The 20,054-nt window shown below is 41.9% G+C and overlaps 1 protein-coding gene across 1 annotated transcript in view; it reads right to left on the minus strand.

The window, feature by feature from the left end:
* Positions 1–278: 278 nt before the first annotated feature.
* Positions 279–20,054, minus strand: part of LOC140486361 (NXPE family member 3-like) — a 31,760-nt gene continuing 11,984 nt past the window's right edge. Inside the window, exons 3-5 of the mRNA XM_072585393.1 lie at positions 15,328–15,401; positions 10,895–11,104; positions 279–1,050 (exon numbers count right to left, since the gene is read on the minus strand). Of these exons, the coding sequence (XP_072441494.1) occupies positions 503–1,050; positions 10,895–11,104; positions 15,328–15,401 (832 nt within the window). The 3' untranslated portion in view covers positions 279–502. The remainder of the gene's footprint in view (positions 1,051–10,894; positions 11,105–15,327; positions 15,402–20,054) is intronic.

Here is a 20,054-nt window from a genome sequence, read left to right on the forward strand (position 1 = left end):
TATGCGTGAGAGGATGTATGTCTATGTGTACGAGAGAGAGTATGTGTCTATGACAGAGCTGCTTGAGTTTGTATGTGTGTGAGAGAAGGCATATGTGGTGTTTTTATGTGTGAGACAAGATGTGTGTGTGTGTGTGTGTGTGTGTGGGTGAAAGAGAGGCTATGTAAGAGAGTGGATGTGTAAGTATGTAGCTGTGTTTGTGTAAATATGTGAGCGTATGTATTTGTGTGTGCAAGAGAATGTGTGTGTGTATGTGAGACAGTATGTCTGTGTGCAAAAGGATATGTGTGTGTGACAGTTATGTGTGTTTGTGAGAGAGTGTGTGTTTGTTGATCAGTTTGAGTGAAGTGCACAGGTATTCATTTCAGGCCTGATTTGTTAGACAAGTGTCAGACAGTGATATCCAGTAGCAGTGCCCAGAGCCCAAAGGTATGAACATGTTATTTAAACTTTGAATCATATGATTATTCAAAAAACGCTGGTTGATTTTGTAGCAATGTCATCATTTTACAGACGGGCACACATATGAAAGAAACGTATCTATTTGATTCTTTATAATAATTCTGCTGGGATGTATATTGTGAGGAAGGTAATGTGCTATGGTCATCTCCCAGGCATCTACAAATACCACGTTGATGCCTATGAACATCTTCCTCATCACTGAATCAATCTGATAAGCGTACCAGTCACTGTAATAGGTAACCAGCTCTGGCGGGTTTTCCCGGACATTGGCCGTCTTTATTACAATCAGTGTATCTGGATTCCTGTTGAGTAACCGGAGAATTGATCTTCTGATATTCTGTATTCTTCGAATATAGACTTCAACAGGAAAAGGGGTGAAATGGGCCGTTAGGGTAATGGCTATAACTGTGTTTTCTCCTCCTCTAATTTCATCCAGTACATTTGAAATGTAACGCAGGTGTCTTGGAAAGGTGCGGAATTGGATGGGAAGACCATGAGGGAGAAATTCTACCACAGTGTTGTTCTCCACGTTCACTGCAAGATGAGGACCAATCTTGATAGGATTACCAAGATCCAATGTTTTGAGACCTAAAACACAAAGTAGAATTGCATTATATTCTAACCCACAACATTGCTGATGTTAATGGACTTGAAAGTGGACGGCTTTATACTGTAGACAGCAGATCTCAAAATTTGTCTGCACGTCTTCCAGTCTGCTGTTCTAATGCATGAGTTACAGACATGAAATGTACCGTAGTATCATGCAGCAAACGCAGACAAGCTGAGAAATAAGTACATACCTCCTGTATCTTATTAATTTGCTTTCAGCTATTGTATGAAAATTTACATTTTTTTTTAGATTAGATTACTTACAGTGTGGAAACAGGCCCTTCGGCCCAACAAGTCCACACCACCCCGCCGAAGCACAACCCACCCATACTCCCTACATCTACCCCTTACCTAACACTATGGGCAATTTAGCATGGCCAATTCACCTGACCTGCACATCTTTGGAGTGTGGGAGGAAACCGGAGCACCCGGAGGAAACCCACGCAGACACGGGGAGAATGTGCAAACTCCACACAGAGAGTCGCCTGAGGCGGGAATTGAACCCGGGTCTCTGGCGCTGTGAGGCAACAGTGCTAACCACTGTTCCACCGTGCCGCCCACGGCCGCTATTTCTTCCCCTTAATCTCATGTGCCATTCTGCATTGAAGAGACAGCCAGACTGCTGACCTGTTCCCAGTGTTGTAACGACTTCACAGTTAACAGTGTCAGATATTTTCCTCTTCCCTGTAAAGGAATAGTTCTGAGGGAGTGAACAGAAGTTGGAAACTAACTTTGTGGATTCACAGAGGTTAGACCATCTGGGAGACCTTCATTATTAATTAGGTGACATTAATCAGAATTTATTCAGAGTCAACTAAATGAATCAGTTACTGATCACACAAAGAAAATTTATACCTACACTGGGTGAACATATCAAACAAAAAAAATCTATATTTCTGCAAGTCTCAATCTGCAGTTCCAAAGCAACATAACTTCTTTCTTCAGAAGTAGAGTCTAACCAGAATCAAAATATCAACTGTATTTCTCGCCACAGATGCTGCTGTACCTTGGCTTTCTCCAGCACAGTCTGTGTTTGCAGCAAAATGATTAACAGAGACTGGATCAGATATTAACACATGATCCAGTCAGAGAGAGGACAGTAATGGACGAGGAATGGAGTTAGTGGCCTGAAAGTTACAGCAAAACACATGAATGAGACAAATTATTAACTTGAACGAGGAGGGGAAGCAATTCACAAAGCGAGAGAGAGCAGGAATCAGGGCTATGGTTGTGTCACTGTCAGAATTACTCCAGACCAATTGTTAGAACTGCTTTAATCTATTAGTAAGTTTGCAGATGACATCAAAATTGGAGGTGTAGTAGACAGCAAAGAGGGTTACCTCAGATCAGGATCTGGACCAGATGGGCCAATGGGCTGAGAAGTGGCAGATGGAGTTTAATTCAGATAAATGCGAGGTGCTGCAGTTTGGGAAAGCAAATCTTAGCAGGACTTATACATTTAATGGTAAGGTCCTAGGGAGTGTTGCCGAACAAAGAGATCTTGGAATGCAGGTTCATAGCTCCTTGAAAGTGGAATTGCAGGTAGATAGAATAGTGAAGAAGGCGTTTGGTATGCTTTCCTTTATTGGTCAGAGTATTGAGTACAGGAGTTGGGAAGTCATGTTGCGGCTGTACAGGACATTGGTCAGGCCACTGTTGGAATATTGTGCAATTCTGGTCTCATTTCTATTGGAAAGATGTTGTGAAACTTGAAAAGGTTCAGAAAAGATTTACAAGAATGTTGCCAGGGTTGGAGGATCTGAGCTACAGCGAGAGGCTGAACTAGCTGGGACTGTTTTCCCTGGAGTGTCAGAGGCTGAGGGGTATATAGAGGTTTACAAAATTATGAGGGGCATGGATAGGATAAATAGACAAAGTCTTTTCCATGGGGTTGGAGAGTGCAGAGCTAGTGGGCATAGGTTTAGGGTGAGAGGGGAAAGATATAAAAGACACCTCAAGGGCAACATTTTCATGCAGAGGGTAGTACGTGTATGGAATGAGCTGCCAGAGGATGTGGTGGAGGCTGGTACAATTGCAACATTTAAGAGGCATTTGGATGGGTATATGAATAGGAAGGGTTTGGAGGGATATGGGTCGGGCGCTGGCAGATGGGACTAGATTGGGTTGGGATATCTGGTCAGTATGGACGGGTTGGACTGAAGGGTCTGTTTCCATGCTGTACATCTCTATGACTCTAAATGCTACAAAACACAAAATGAAAAGAGAAATAACTCAGGGACTGTTATTGGGAGGGGGGTTGGAGCAGAAACTGGAACCAAAGTGACACAGGAAGCAGTGAGAAAGCTGCCTCAAAGATACTGAACCGTAAAGCTGTTTACTGCATTACCACCAACAAAAAACAAGAACTTATTTTATCTGAACATGTAGTTGCAATTTTTCTTAATTAATTTTACATCAGTCAGAGATTCACTGTGTTTCTGTGTCTCAAACAAGAGAATTATTTGCAATTGTTCCCAATGTTTCAATGAGATTCAGCACCCCCGGTGGAATTCTGATTCACTGAGCTTGGGAAGTTTTGCAGGGTCTGAATTTTAGAACTCACCCAGCCAGATGGTTTGGAGGCAAGGGAGCTCATAAAATTAAGCTGCTAGCTTGAAACTTTGAAGGTTATTGAAGCATGTTCCTCAGTTGTAATTGAATAAGCTTGACATTGGTCCAGATACTTCCATGCCTCAAAAAGGAATTTTTGAATAATTGCTAGCTGTAATAATATTGGATTCTTCAATACCATGATATCCACACTCAGTTTCATACATTACAGAAGTTTACATCAGCATTGCTGCATCAGGTAGAATCCCTCAGTGGAAATAAAATTACATCTTGTTTAACAGTGGCCATCAATCCAGAAGAGCCCAATAGTTTTTGTCGTTATTTGGAAATCTCATCAAAGATTAACTAGATTATCGCTGTTTTTACAGATGACTTGAAGTATGAAATGGTACAAGTAGAATGCTCGTCCATTGCAAATAAATGGATTGAGACTATTCCAAACCATTAGGTGTCAGTGAGTGTAATAATTCCATGTATTAGCCAGCCATAATAAATATCTGTTGGATCTTACAGAACCATATTATTTATGCTTAATTTCTTATAATACAAGGGATAACAAGTATTGTCACACCAGATAAGGAAACTTTGCTGGAAGTAAAGCTCACATCCTGGTTATCCATTAATAAAAGGAGTCCAAGATCTCTGGTAGATATTTGAAAATCTAATTGATGATCAACTGGAACACAGCCTTGGACATTAAAGGATTTGGACAATAAGTCAGCAGAATCAGGCTCTTTAACTCTACACAGCTTTAAAGATCTGTTTATTGGTACTGACCAAACAGAAGACAGAATTATTTTTTCTCTGGTAAATTCTTTCAAGCTAGAAGTCCTATCTTTGTGTTTTATTTTAAAAACACCCAAATGCCTGCAGTTCTAATGTTAAAAAATGAAGTCAAATGTTCCTGACAGAATTGATACAAAGCTCTCTGAAATCAATACTGCTTATAAAACACTTCTCTACAGTAAGAATGTTTATTTCTGTCCAGACCAATTTCTTTCTTGAAATCAGTGTCAAATGTAAAAGAAAGCTGATGTGACATAATTACTCCTTATTTGGTACAAATGCCATAGAGAGACAGAAACCCCCTTAAGTACAAATTGCAATCTTAAACCTACAAAGCTGGAATTTCTGCGCCTAAAGGAGGCGCAGCTAGTCATGGGACAGCAACAAAAAAATTAAGGGAAACAGATGGAAACATACAGAGAAAAACAAAAACCTAGTAACAAGGAATAATGATACACTGAACAGCACTCAACTTCAGTAAAATAAAAATGAAAAACAACCACAGAGAAGTGAAAAGCAAACACTGAACATTTTACTCAGCAATTACGATTTAAACAACCTATTCAGTTCGATTTTACAGATCAAGAGATAGATGATCCCAAAAAGAAAAGTCTGAACATCTTGCTTGGTAACAAAAGGCTTTGTAGAATTAACTCGTCCAGTCTTATAAATGATCTGAAAGTTCCAGAAAAGGTCTGAAATATTCTTGAGAAGCAGCACAAGCTATGAACTAACTTTAGGATTAACAAACTCCAACTCATATCATATAGTGAACAGACTCGAGAGTCCACTGACCAGTTTATTAAATGATGCAAAGAGAAATAAATGTGACTTTTCTGAGGAGGAGTTGTTGAGGCCTTCATTGTGTTAGTCACCACCCCCACACTGTTTAAAGCTTGACAAAAGAATCTTTGTTACTGATCCAGACCATCAACACATTACTTCAGGATAGATGCAAGTGTGAAGCCAGAGTGGTAGGTCAGCATCAACTGCATGCATTAGATGTAGCAAAGTGCACCAAACAATCAGAATCTGGTATGGATGCAGTTTGTCACATTTAACCAAAGGTTGTGCAGCTTTTTGCCATATTTGAAAAGCTTGTAGTGCCAAAGGAATGTGGTCAGTCATGTGCATGGACTTAGGCGCAAAAGCCAAGCCAGGCCTCAGGACAAATGCAAGTGACCAACAAGGCAGTACAATATCAGAAGGAAGGAAAGTGTTAACAACATGTACAAATGAAAAAAATGATCAAGGAAGTTTACAGTCAATCAAGCAAATGGCATCTGTCTGAAGATGATCAAGCTTTCCATATCACCATGTTGATGGTATATTTCATAACAATAACAAACATAAACTGGCTGTGGTGGAGTCCTGTGGGCAGAGTTTGTCCCATGGTGGTGGAATGGAATATCAAAGGAGGAACAGTAACTTCCCTGAAAAACTGCATAGTCTGTTTGTGAACAGGAAGGCGAGATGAGACATTTGTTCAATACATAGACATGTTCAGATTAGCAAGTGATTCAAAATTGTGTTAATGCCATAAGGAAAATAGGAAGGACCTTTGCTTGTGTTATAAAGGCAGTAAATATAAGTCCCCCACTCAGCACAGCAGGTAAATAAGGCTGTTAGAGATATGATCCCAGACAACTGCTATGTTTTTTGAAATGTGACTGAGATAAGGCCCTGGAAAGGTACATCTGACAGTAGCTTTGAACAAGAAAATGATGTCCTTAAGGACTGACTGATTGGGTAAAAGGAATATCTTACTTTATATGACACACAGCCATATCAAGAAAGATGTAAAGAGAGTCTTTGATGGACTTGTTGCAGCAATGAGCAGGGTGGATAGTCTGTTGCTATGAAGATGTACTTGGAGATCCGTTATCATCTGATTGATGATCTGAGACAGATCCTAGCTCATACTACTTTGTGGCAAACAGTGTCATTGTGAGTTTTAATGTGGCTTAGTGCTTCAGGGCATCATGGTGGCTCAGTGGTTAGCATTATTATCTCACAGTGCCAAGGACCCAGGTTTGATTCCTGCCTCGGGCAACTGTTTTTGTGGAGTTTGCGCATTCTCCACGCATCTGTGTGAGTTTCACACAATCCAAAGATGTGCAGGTTAGGTGAATTGATCATGCTAGACTGTCTGCAGTGTTAGGTGCATTAGTCAGAAGTAAATATTGGGTTGGGGAATGGATCTGGGTGGATTACTCTTCGGAGGGTTGGTGTGGACTTGGGCCAAATGGCCTGTTTCCATGCTGTAGGGAATGTAATCTAGTCAAGGGGTATTACATTTTGTTGATCAGTATTCAAGTTGCTGTGAACTGTTGGCATTTGTAGGAACAGCCAGAACTTGTGGAGAATGGGTTCTTACAAATATCATTGATGAAGCAACTAAAGATATAGGGGGTGCCAAGGCATTATGCTGGGAAGTGATATCCTGGGGCTAAGATGATTATCTCCAAAAACCCCAATGATCTTCTGTTGTAGTAGGTTTAATATCAATTCCTTTAAGATCCATTGATGTTATACTAAGTCAAGTGCTATTTTGGTGTCAAAGGCAATGATGCCACCTCACCTTTTGAATTCATCACTCTTGCCCATGTTTGACCCAATGTTGTGATGTTCCAGGCAGAATCCAAACTAAGTGTCAGTTAGTAAGTTGTTGTTTACTAAGTGCTACTTGATACTGCTGTTGATAATATTTTCAGTCACGTGTTGCTGATTAGACACTAGACCTATGGGGCAGTAATTGGCTGGATCGGATTTATCCTGCTTTTTGGGGACATGACCTTCATAGACACACTTCCACGTTATTGGATAGATGCCAGAATTGTAGCTGTACTGGGATAGTTTAGCTAGAGGTGCAGCTATTTCTATAACACAAGTGTTTAGTGTTACTAGAAGTACAATAGTTTCTGGAAGGGTCGTAAAGACAATTATTGGAGTAGTATGCTTCTCCTGTTAGATGTGGGAAATCAGGGAGAAGACAAATATTCCTGACAATGATGTCTGCAGGAAGTGTGTCTGTCTGCAGCTCCTCTCAGACCACATGGATTGGGGTGGCAATTGGACTCACTGCAGAGCTGACAGGAGGCAAAACGTTTGATAGATAGGAGCTTCAGGGATGTGGTCACACCAAAGGTTCAGCTAGATAGACGGGTGACCACCAGGAGAGACACGCAGGCAGTGCACGAGTCTCCTGTGACTACTATGCTCTCATGCATGTAAATTGTTTGGATACTGTTGAGGGGTGAATAGCCTGGCAGGGGAAAGGAACAGTAGTAGCCAGATCAATGGCACCTCGACCAGCTCTGTTGTACCGCAGGGTGGGTCTAGTAAAGGCAAATGTTAGTAATGGGGACTCTACAGTCAGGGGCACAGATAGGTGTTTCTGTGGCCATGAACAAGACTCAAGGATGGTAGGAGTGGCTGAGCAGGCACAAAGCATTCTGAAAAGGGGTGGTGAGCAGCCAGAGAACAGGGTCCATTTTGGGACTAATGACACAAACAGGAAGAGTGATGAAGATCTGTAAAGGGAATTTGGGAGATAGGCAGGAAGTTGAAAAGCAGGACCTCTAGGGTTGTAATCTCAGGATTATTTCCTGTGCGATGTGCTAGTGAAGCCAGAAATATGAAGATAATATAGCTGTGGCTATGGAGCTGGTGGAGGAGGGCTACAGATATTTGGATCAATGGGATCTCTTCCAGGGAGGATGGCTGCACCTAAATTGGAGGGTCACCATTATCCTTGTGGGGAGGTTTGGGAGTGCCACTTGGGATGATTTATCCACATGTGGTAGGGGCAGAATGGTAAGTCAGCATGTGAAGTGACTGGGGAGAAGGTAGAGCTTGAGTTAGGTACATCTAATAGAAAGAACAGGCAGGGCAGCTAAATGAACACAAACGGACTGGCAGTCTGAAATGTATCTATTATAATACTGTACAAGGAGAAAAAGGTTAGGGAGGTGTGCTTACAGCCTGGTTTAGAACCATTGTAGCCATTACAGAAATTTGGTTGGAAGAAGGGCAGTATGGATTACTAGATCAGCAACAATATCACAATGTAATTGCCTCCCTCTGCAATTAACTGGCAGACTTCTATCATCTTCCTACATCCTAAGATACATTACAGTTTCCATTAACTGACATTATAAAGAAGCATTTCTCTTAGAGTCTTCCTATTCTTCCCACACAGGAGAGGGTCTGTGATAGCAGCAGAAATTTAAGGTGGAAGAATTAGAACATTTCAGCAAGCTTCTTCAGTTATGTAACTGCCGTTTAGGATCCTAAAAGCCTATGCATCTGTAAGGATTAAGAAACTAACAAGGCCATTGATGAATGTAAAGGAAGCAGGAAACAGCTTAAACAAGGAATTGGGAGGGGGTGGTGTGAAAAGAAACCAGGAAATATTCTTGGAATGTAGCATGAAGCAGAATCCCAAACCATTATATAAGGGCAAGTGTGGGCCAAGCACGGACTCATGGCGATGGTGTCAGAGGTGAGTTTGGATTGGCAGCAGCTTCTGCATTCAGCACAGACTCATACAGGCTGAGGTAGAGGGAGTTTGAGCCTAGTCCAAGACCCTGTAGAATCGGCTGCAGCTGCATTGGCAAGGTATGCCCAAAGCAGACTCATGGCACCAAGAGCAGAGTCGGGTTTGGGTCAGTACGGTACCCGGCAACATCGGTAGCATCTACATTGTCAAGGCCCAGTGAGGACTCATTGGACAACGACATCAGTGAAGGCACGATGGTGCCAAAGAGTGGCAACCTCTGTTCCAGCGGCAGCATGGCGAAGAGGACTTGTGCCTGACCACTAGGCCCATGGAGAAAGTGAGGACTGCGGATGCTGCAGATCAGAGTCGAGAGTGTAGTGCTGGAAAGGCACAGCAGGTCAGGCAGTATCCAAGGAGCAGGAGAATCAACGTTTCCAGCATAAGCCCTTCATCAGGAATGAGGCTTGTGGGCTGGGGAGCTGACAGATAAATGGGAGAGGGGATGGGGTAGCTGAGAATCCAATAGGTAGATGAAGGTGAGGGAAATGGTGACAGGTCGGAGAGGGGGATGGAACTGATCGATAGGTGATGGACAGGTCAGGTGACCGTTGCCAAGTTGGAGACTTGGGACTTGGACAATGTCGGGGGAGGGGAAATAAGGAAACTGTTGAAATCCATGTTGATTCAGTGTGGTTGCAGGGTCCCAAGGCTGAATACGAGGCATTCTTCCTCCTCGGGTGGTTAGAGTTTGGCGATAGTGCCTGACCTGCTGACCTGATGTGCTTTTCCAGCCAGCACCACACTCTCGACACTAGGCCCATGGCCCATGATGGAGACCCTCACAAGAAGGGCTGCTAAGTTGAACACTTTTTAAAATTCTTTATTTTTCTACATTTCTATTCAATGTTTTAGTTTATTTCTCCACGTTTTAACATGGTGCCGGAGAGTAGTGACCCTGAACAACACTTTTCACCGCATTTTCTAACAAAATAATTACTCAAATCAAGTCAAGAGGGTAACCAGGGAAAGGGTAGGTCCACTCAAGGACAAAGGAGGAAAATTATGTTTGGATCCAGCGGCAGTGGGGGTGGTCCTTGATATATGTTTCACATCAGTATTCACCAAGCAGATGATGGTAAGGTTAGGGAGGGGTATATTAATATTCCAGGGCATTTCGATGTTAAAAAGGAGTAGGTGTTTTGTGTGCTAAAAAAACATTCAAGTAATATGTCCCCAGGGGCAGATAGGATCTATCTCAGGATACTGAGGGAGATAAGAGAGACGATTGCTAGGGCCTGATAGAGATGTTTGTGTCCTCTTCAGCCACAGGTGAGGTCCCAGGGGCTGGAGAATAGCCAATGTTGTTCCTTTGTTTAAGAAGGACAACAGGGATAATCCAGGAAATTATAGGCTGGTGAGTCTTACATCAGTGGCCCGACAATTCTTGGACATTATTCTTAGGGAGACAATTTACTCGCATTTGGAAGACAATTGACTTATTAGGAATAGTCAGGACGGCTTCGTATGGGGAAATTCTTGTCTCACAAATTTCATTGAGGTTTTTGAGGAAGTGAGAAAGACGATTGATGAGGGTAGTGGAGGTTATCTGCATGGACTTTACTAAAGCATTTGACAAGGTCCCTCATTGTAGACTTGTCCAGAAGATTAGGTCACATGGGATCTACTGTGAGTCAATAAGTTGGTTACAAAATTGACTTGGTCATAGAAGACAGTGAATACTTTTAACAAATTAAAAAGTAGAATTGACAAATTTCAGATGTCATATATGCATTTAATTTATAATCTATGCTACAGACATGATAATAAAGAAAGATAGACAAGCCAACTGACAGAAATAGGCTAACAGATGGACAGGTGGATGGATGCACATAAGGTCAGACAGACAGGTTTTCAAATTAGTACAAAATGATAGAAACTAACAGATAGACACAATAATCGCCTAACCTGGAACCATTTGTATCAAGTATTCAAACCATTGACGCATAGTGGAATCTCCAAATAGATAAACTCTTTTTTGATGAAGACAGTCTGTCATTTTTGCAGGAGTGTCAAAGTGGTAAATATCGCAGGTCATTGACATCCATCGGTCCTTATAATAAAAACCAGATGGTGATACAATGGACTGTCCTCGGACACAGTTTCCAAGAGCAGGAGCTGAAAGTAAAGGGAAAAAGACAGAAAAATTATGATGCACTACACCTTCAATTATCAATATATTTTCATTCATTTAATCATAGATTCCATGGCAGTGGCAATCCCAGGAGGACCATTAGCTGGTGCTACAGGAAGTACACATGCACAGTGAGAAAACGAATCTGAGTAATATTCTGAACAAGGCTGTGTCAGTGGGTAAATACACCACTTGTTGTCACTGAGCTGTCATGAGAAGGAAGTCCCACTGTTAATACTTGGTCTGCACTGGGAGAGCTCAGCTCATCTGGGTGATGGTGAGGCCACTACACAGGATAAATTTGGAAAATGTGATCATGTTCCATTAATATAGCATGCTGTGTGTATGGCTGTCTATTAGACTATTTAACTTTCTCCATAAAAGAAAAGAGTAAATAAAATGTGAAAGTAACAGCTCATTCCCACATCCTAACCATTGGCTTCTTTGAGTTAGTCCCCAGTCCACGTTCTTTTCACTGGCAATAGCAAGTACACACTGTACATTGCCCTCTCCCTAGCTTTTCCCAGATCCAACTCTGCAACTTGGCACCTCTCCTACCAGGCCATCTTCCTTCCCACCTATCCATTCCACCCCCCCCTGACCTATCACCATCACCCCCACCTCCATCTACCTATCACTTCCCCAGCTACCTTACCCCAGCCCCACTCCACTCTCTTATTTATCTCTCAGCCCCCTTCCCACACCCCCACCACATTCCTGATGCCCGAAACATTGATTCTTCTGCTCCTCAGAGGCTCCCTGACCTGCTGTGCTTTTCCAGCGCAACACTTTTTGACTGTCCTTGTTATCCTTGCTATAGAATATCGAGAATATGAACACTTTCTGGCATACCTGTGCTGATTATGTATTCAGTCCATAACCCTGTAATGCACACACTTCTGCACTAATTTTGAGTAACCCAAGCATATTTTACAGCCAAAGCTGTGTTCTGTAATTCTGTGTAAAAGCACTTTTGCACAGGAAAAAACACCAAGGGATTCCAAAAATAAAATGAAGTACTTCACTGAAATTTCTGTCTATTTTGCAGTGTAAGCCGCTTAGTTGGGTTCTATCTTTTAATCCTCACCCATCTTCTGCATAATATCAACCTTTACCTAGCTACCATCATTCTGAAGACGGGCAACTGACTCCAAAGTGTTCACTCTGCTTTCTGTCCACAGATTCTGCCAGACCTGCTGAGTTTCTCCAGCAATTTCTGTGTCCACAGTTATTTCATGTCTATATTAATGATTTTGAGGGAAGTGAATATGGCCAGATTTGTGAATGACAAACATATGAAGGCATCTGATGAGGATGACACAAAAGAGTCTGCAGAGGGATATAGACAAGTTAAGGGAGTGGACACAAATATGGCAGCTGGAATATAATATGAAAAATGTGGTTTGGAACTTTGGCAGGAAGCATAGAGAAGCTGAATTTTTTTTTACTCATTTGTGGGAACTGAGCATTACTGTCTGTCCAGCATTTATTATTTAAACGGAGAAAGACTGCAGAAAGCTGCAGCACAGATGCATTGGGGGGTCTTCATGCATAAATAAGAATAAGATGGCTTATAATTTCAGCTGGTAATTGGGAAGACAAATGGAAAGTTGACATTTATACCAAAAGGGAATGACGTACAGAAATCAAAGTATAAAAACTTCTTGCTCAATCTATTCAAGACATTCATTAGACCACACCTGGAATAGTGTGCACAGTTTTAATACTAGCACGAGAGGCAGTCCAGAGAAGGTTCATTAGGTCAATCCAGGGTCTGGGGAAGAAAGTGAGGAGGTTGAGCCTATACTCATTGGAGTTTACAAGAGTAAGAAATGACGTTATTGAAACATGCTTTGGAGATTTCGATTCTTTGGAGGTTTCACCAGAGTAGATGTAGAGAGGTTATGGAAAAAAGCTAGAACTAGAGGACATATTCTCAGAGTTAGAGACTGCACACTTCGAACAGAGGTGGTAACAGAGTGAATCTGTCAAATTATTTCCCACAGAAGGCATCATTAATTATAGTAAATGCTGTGATAGACAAAATTTTATTTGGTTCGGGCATCAAGGGTTACTGGAGTAAGGCAGGAAAGTGGAGTTGAGGATTATGAGATCAGTCATGATTTCATTGAATGGCAGAGCAGACTTGATGGGCAGAATGGCCTACTTCTGGCTGACACCTGACAGTCTTATAACAAGTTTAATCTTCTGATTGTTGGTTCTATCCTACTAAGATTGCTGTGCGATTGGCCAGAGACACAGACCTGGGAAGTTTGTCCTATACTTACCCTAGCTTTACACACAGACTTTTTAGAGATTTTCACAGCTGGTGTAAAGCTTGCTGAGGTGTTTAACTGTTATAAATCCATTGGTGATCATGCCAGCACCAGCAGCAATACTAATCACCCTCTCCCTCAACAGACCGTGGTCAGCACCCCTTCCCAAACCAGAGATGGTGTTAACTGCTCTGGCCCTTCTGAAAAATGACAGTGTTACAAAGGAAAGCTAAGTTCTGGAGGAGAAAGACAGATAAATCCACTACATTTAAAACAAAAAACCAAAATGGGAAGCTGGTGGGTTCTGTGTATTAATTCACAGTCATCTGTGATGATGGCCCACTGCTTGGCTTTGGAGATTGTTATTCCATATGGGCCAGGAGCAGGCAGGTGAAGGGCTATTGCCCGAAACATCGATTTTCCTGCTCCTCAGATGCTGCCTGACTTGCTGTGCTTTTCCATCACCACTCTAATGTAGACTCTGATTTCCAATACCTGCAGACCTCACTTTTGCCCAGGAAGGGGCAGGTGGCAATAGTTTAATTTGGAATTACTTGTTGCATGGACTTGTTGGAGTGAAGTGTCTGTTTCCATGCTGTGGCTCTATGACTCTCAGATTTTATGGAAACTAGAAGGAAGATTTTGAATACAAGGAGAATCACATCTCTGAGGTTCTAATTGGTGTGATCTAACTTAAATCCCTGGAAACAACTTGAAATAAAGTTCATTAACCCTTGGGAATTCAATATAATTTTGTTGAGGCCAGTAATGGAAGGTTTCACAATTTTAACAATTTGCCTCTGGTACCAGTTCATATTTACTCAGGATTACAATAAGTTCTGAAGAAGGGTCACTGGATCTGAAACGTTAACTCGGATTTCTCTCCACAGCTGCTACCAGACCTGCTGAGATTTGCCAGCAATTTCTGTTTTTGTTTCAGATTTCCAGCATCTGAAGTTCTTTCACTTTTTTCCTTAATGGTGTATTGTGAACTAACCTTGAGTCAATACAATGCTTTCTAGTCCTCACTAACTTTTTCACACATTTTATCCTGTGGTTTTGGCTGTTTCAAGCTTAAAGGCTGCATTTTACTGCAACTTTTCCAGTCCAGACTGACTGAGTGCAGCTTCAGCTGCAACTGTTAACAGAAGCTGACTGTCTTTTTAACACTGACACACTCTTATAGTGACAACTCACGTTTTGAGTGAAGAACCTTTTTTTTCTTTAGAGATCATTTAGATCCTTTCTCCCAATAGTTTATTCAGATTTGAAGACAGGTATCTGTATCCCCAAACACCAGGTTGTAAGGGGCAGCACTCTCTGTGCAGCTTGCCACTACTTTGGAAGTGATGAGAGTAAAACTTCTGGCACCAATCTTTCTTTTAATGTTAGTCTGTGATACTTATCAACATTAAGTAATGAAAGGTTAACCATAATAAGTTTTTTGCAAAAAGGCCTGAATTTGTGTAATAAGAGGTGGTTTATTACTCACAATAACAGGTTATATTAGCTTCAGGTTAACTACAGCTAACTGGTGAACTCTATTACACAATGTAAAAGACGTTGTTATTTCTGAAACAAGAAACCAAAATAGCCTTTCATGTGCCTGCTCCTGGCCCATATGGAATAACAGTCTCCAAAGCCAAGCAGTGGGCCATCATCACAGATGACTGTGAATTAATACACAGAACCCACCAGCTTCCCATTTTGGTTTCTTGTTTTAAATACAACTGTGTTTATGCACCATGTTGAGCTAATGATTTGCAATTGGCTTGCTGCTCCCCGAGATAATCATTTATATATCAATGGAAGGAGCTATCCCAAAGGTTCAGAGTTAACCCTTTCAGTTCAACTACCTCATATGACAATTCATACTTCCTCTGATATACCAAATCTACAATTCCACATTTATAAATGTATAATTAACTTACTTGGTCGAGGTGAAGGCTCTACCATTATGTATTCTGTGCCACTGGGTAATATGGGTTGCTTGAGGTTGATGCGACTGTAGATGTAAATATATTAATGTAACAAGTGAATGTAGACAGGAGGTAGCCCAAGAACATGTTTTGCTCTGTTATTTTTCAAACCATAAGTAACAGTTTGAATTTTACAGTTACCACTGACTCCACTAAATTCTGTAAATGAGTTGCCAGCCTCTTGTCCCTAACCAACATTCCCAGTGTAAACAGCAGTCATCACCCAGAACCAGCTTAACTGGGTGTGTCATTTCATTCACAAACCTGACACCAAGTTCCTGAGCAACTGCTTTTCTCTGAACATCATGGCAAGAGATTCCCAGGAGAGTAGAGGAGTTGCTTCAATGATATTATCGAAGCATGATGTGAAGAGATTCTCAATGAGCCTAGCTCACTACCACTCAGAATGGAGAACAGGCTTTCAGGGAAGCAATGAGTGATTGGACAGACTTCAGTCAGAGAATGTTGAGGCCAAAGTCAAGGCGGTGGACAGAGTCCACAGCACCCTTTGAGTAACTCAACTATTCAATCCTTCAAACACCAAGATCATAGAGTTTGCAGATCATACATCAGACTGGTCAGCCCTCTTAGAATGTAATGAAACAAAGACAGAAATTGCTGGAAGAGCTCAACAGGTCTGGCAGCATCAGTATTGAGGAAGGGTCCCAGACTGGAAAACTTTGAATAACTGATTTCCCTCCACAGATGCTGCCAGATTTCATGGAATCATGACAGTGTGGAAACAGGCCATTCAGCCCAACAAGTCCATATCGATTCTCTCAACCAGACCTATACTTTCCCTGTAGCCTGATATTTCCCATGGCTAGTACACAGGAAGCTACACATCCCTGTACACTATGGGCAATTTAACATGAACAATCCAGCTAACCTGCACATTTTTGGACTGTGGGAGGAAACCGGAACACCTGCTGGAAACCCAAACAGTCACAGAGAGAACGTGCAAACTCCATACAGACAGTTGCCCGAGGGTGGAATTGAACCCAGGTACCTGGTGTTGTGAGGCAGTAGTGCTAACCACTGAGCCACCATGCCACCTGCTGAGTTTTTACAGCAATTTCTGGTTTTGTTTCTGATCCACAACATTCACAGTTCTTTCAGTTTTATTTAGTATGTACTGAGCCAGGGTGAAAGCATGCCATTCTCAATTCTGATGATTTATCCAACAGAGGTTGTGAAATATCTTCAATCTGAGTTTCTGATGGTGCTTCTCCAATAAGATGAGGGAAAGCACTGAACAAATGTGGTTCAATCAGACTCATCAGCATGAATAACAAATAATTGACTGAGGCTATTCCATGTCTCTCATTTTATCACAATCAGTAACTAATAGATCGCCCATATTGACCCTTGTGTAGTAAAATGTCCCAAGGCTCTTCATCAAGCTATAACCAGAAGGAACATGGTACCAAGTCACCAAAAGACATTCAGGGAAGTGAAGAAAAGTTTAGCTGAACAGGTTGGCATTAGGCAGCATTATAAAGCAGGAGGGAAAGGTAGCAAGGTAGATCGGAAGGAATTCTCAAGCTTCTGGTCTGACAGCTGTAGGCACAGGCCCAATGGATGGAGGAGATGTAAAAGACCATAATAAAGTCATGGAGTCATACCGTATATTGTCACATCTGTATGAAAATAAACACTAATTTATACTATTTATTGGTGCAGGTATCATTGTGTGATGGGTTCTTCCCAATCCATGACTCCTGTGTAAGTGCACAAACAATACAGTGAATCAACAAATCAGCAGGTCCAGGGAACAATGACTCAGATTTGGAAAAATGTGAGATCATCGAGGATTACAGACTGGAGGAAGTGACAGAGCCAGAAAGAGGTGAGACAGCAGAAAGGTTTGTACACAAGGACGTTAGCATGAATATTGTGGGAATTCTGGGCAGGATTTTGTTTATTCATGATTTTTGGGCATTGCTGAATGGGACAACAATTATTTCTCATTTCTACTTGCCCTCAAGTGGGTGGTAGTGAGCTGTCTGCTTGCACTGCACAAGTCCATTTGATGTTGGTACACACATGATGCTATTATGAAGGGAGTTTCAGGCATTTGACCCAGTGACTTTAAGGGAACAACATTTTAGCTCCAAGTCATCATTGTACATGTGGAAGTTGGAGAGGAATGTGCAGCTGGTGGTGTTACCATGCTTTTGTTGCCCTTGTTCTACCACGGGGGAGGGGTGTTTGGTTAGAAAGGGGTGTCAAAAAGTGTTAGTAATTTACTGCAGTGCACCATGGCCAGTGGTGGAGAGAGGGAATGTTGAAGGGGCTGCATAAGGTGGAAAGCAAGCATGGTGCTTTGTGGTAGGTGGAGGTTTGTGAGTGTTTCTGGAGTTAGATGGAGAGTGTGAAGAATTGCCCCACATTCATGACTCATAACTTGTAGTTGATGAACTGGTTTTGAGGAGTCAGGAGGTGAGTTACTCACTGAAGCATTGGAGGAACAGTATTTTTTTGGTTAGTGCAGTACAATTGCTGGTCAATGGTAATGTCCAAAATGTTGAAAGTGAAGGCAATAGTAATGCCTTTGAATGTCAAGGTCAGATAATATAACTGTCATTTGTTGGAGATGCTAATTGCCTGGTACATGATTGTTATGAATGTTACTTGCCACTATCAACCTAAGTTTGTGATGATTCGGTTTATAGTGAGATCTCAATGTCCAGCACCAAGAGTGACTTGGCAGAAGCACTGATGACGTCACTGGTCAAGTCCTGAAGGACATAACTGCCAGTCTGCTTTTGGGCAAATGGTGAGGGAATCTACACAATGGAAATATATACTTGACCTTGCTGTCACCAATCTGCCTGCTGCTGATGCCCCTGTCCATGTGAGTACTCGGAGGAGAGACCAAGACACAGTCCTTGTGGAGATGAAATCCCATCTTCACATTTAGGATACTCTCCATGGTGTTGTGTGGCACTACCACATGCTAAATGGATAGATGTTGATCAGATCTAGCAATTCAAGATTGACTATTCATGAGCAGCTGTGAATGCGAGGTAGCAGCAGAATTGGACTCAATCACAGTCTGCACCCATATGTCTATGTATTCCTCCACTTCACCATCATCATCAGGCTGGAGGGTCAATCCTAGTTCATTGAAGACCAAAAAGGACATGCCAGGAGCAGCAAAAGCATCTCAAAAAATGAGGTGCAATGAAGCAAAAACACAGGAGTACGTGCATGTCAACCAGAATAAACAGAAAGTGATAGACAAAGATAAGTGTTTCCCCAATCAACAGATCTGATCTCAGCTCATCAATGATGGAGGAATCCAGTACATCAATGTAGCAGATAAGGCTGAAAGGTTAATACAATCTTAACCCAGAAATACTGAGTGGATGCACCTTGGCCTCAACTCGAAGTGCCCAGCATCACAGATACCAGTTTTCAGCCAATTTGATTCACTCCATGTGACATCAAGAACCAGCTGAAGGCACTGGATACTATAAAGATGATGAAACTGGAAAGATTCTGGCAATAGTACTTAAGCCTTGTGCTCCAGTAATTGTCACAGCCCTAGTAAAGCTCCAGTACAGTGACAACGTTGGCATCTAGTGTATTCCTGTACATACAAAACAGGACAAATCCAAGCTGGAAAATTACTGCTGCATCAGTCTGCCCTTGATCATCAGTAATGTGAAGGAAGGTGTTGTCAACAGTCCAAACAAGCAGCACTTTCTTTGTACTAACCTACTGACTGACACTCAGGAGGGAAACCTCTCTGCAGGTTGGGGTCATACCGAGGATAAAAGATAACATTGAAGATCAATCATCTCAGTTCCAGTACATCTCTTCAGGAGTTCCTCTGGGCAGTTTCTTCAGCATAGCTATCTTAGCTTTTTCAACAATGTCTTTCCCTCCATCATGAGGTCAAAAGTAGGGAATGTTCGCTGATAATTGCACAATGTTCATTCACAACTCCTCAGATACTGAACCCATGCACAGTGCGACTGGATCATATCCAGGCTTGGCCTGACAAATGGCAAATAGCATTCACACTATGTAAGTACCAGACAATGGCCATCCCCAACAAGAGAGAATCTGACAATTCAATCGCATTGCCATTGCTGAATGCTCTAGTTTCAGTAACTTGGGGGTTACTCCTTACCAGGATATGAACTGAACAGTACTTTGGCTGTAGGGGCAGGCCAGAAGCTAGGAATTCTGCAACAAAGGACTTACTTCCTGACTTTCTCAAGTCAGTCTACCATCTACAAGGCATGAGTCAGGAGTGTGATTGAATAGTCTTCATGTGCCCTAATGAGTGTAGCTCCACCAACACTCAAAACATTTGCACCACCCAAGACAAAGCAACTGCTTGATTGGTACCACATTCAGAAATATACATTTCCCCCAGTACCTTGCTCAGTTTTTTTTTGCATCTTTTGTCTTTCTTTCCCTAATCTATATGTTTCCTCCTGTGTCTCTACGAGCTTCATCATGAAGGATGGCTTTTCGAATGATGTTTTATCCCTGCTGTTGGTCCCCTGACTGTTGCTCACTGACAGTATTTGCATTTTATCTCCTTGTTGACACCCTGAGCTTTCTTAACACAATAATGCTCTTAAATTGCTAAATCCCTTTTCCTCAAACATTTTTTTTCCATTTGAATCCATGCAGCTGCTCACCATGTTGTATTCTAATCT

Source organism: Chiloscyllium punctatum, chromosome 15 (assembly GCF_047496795.1).
Source record: "Chiloscyllium punctatum isolate Juve2018m chromosome 15, sChiPun1.3, whole genome shotgun sequence".
Lineage (NCBI taxonomy): Eukaryota > Metazoa > Chordata > Chondrichthyes > Orectolobiformes > Hemiscylliidae > Chiloscyllium > Chiloscyllium punctatum.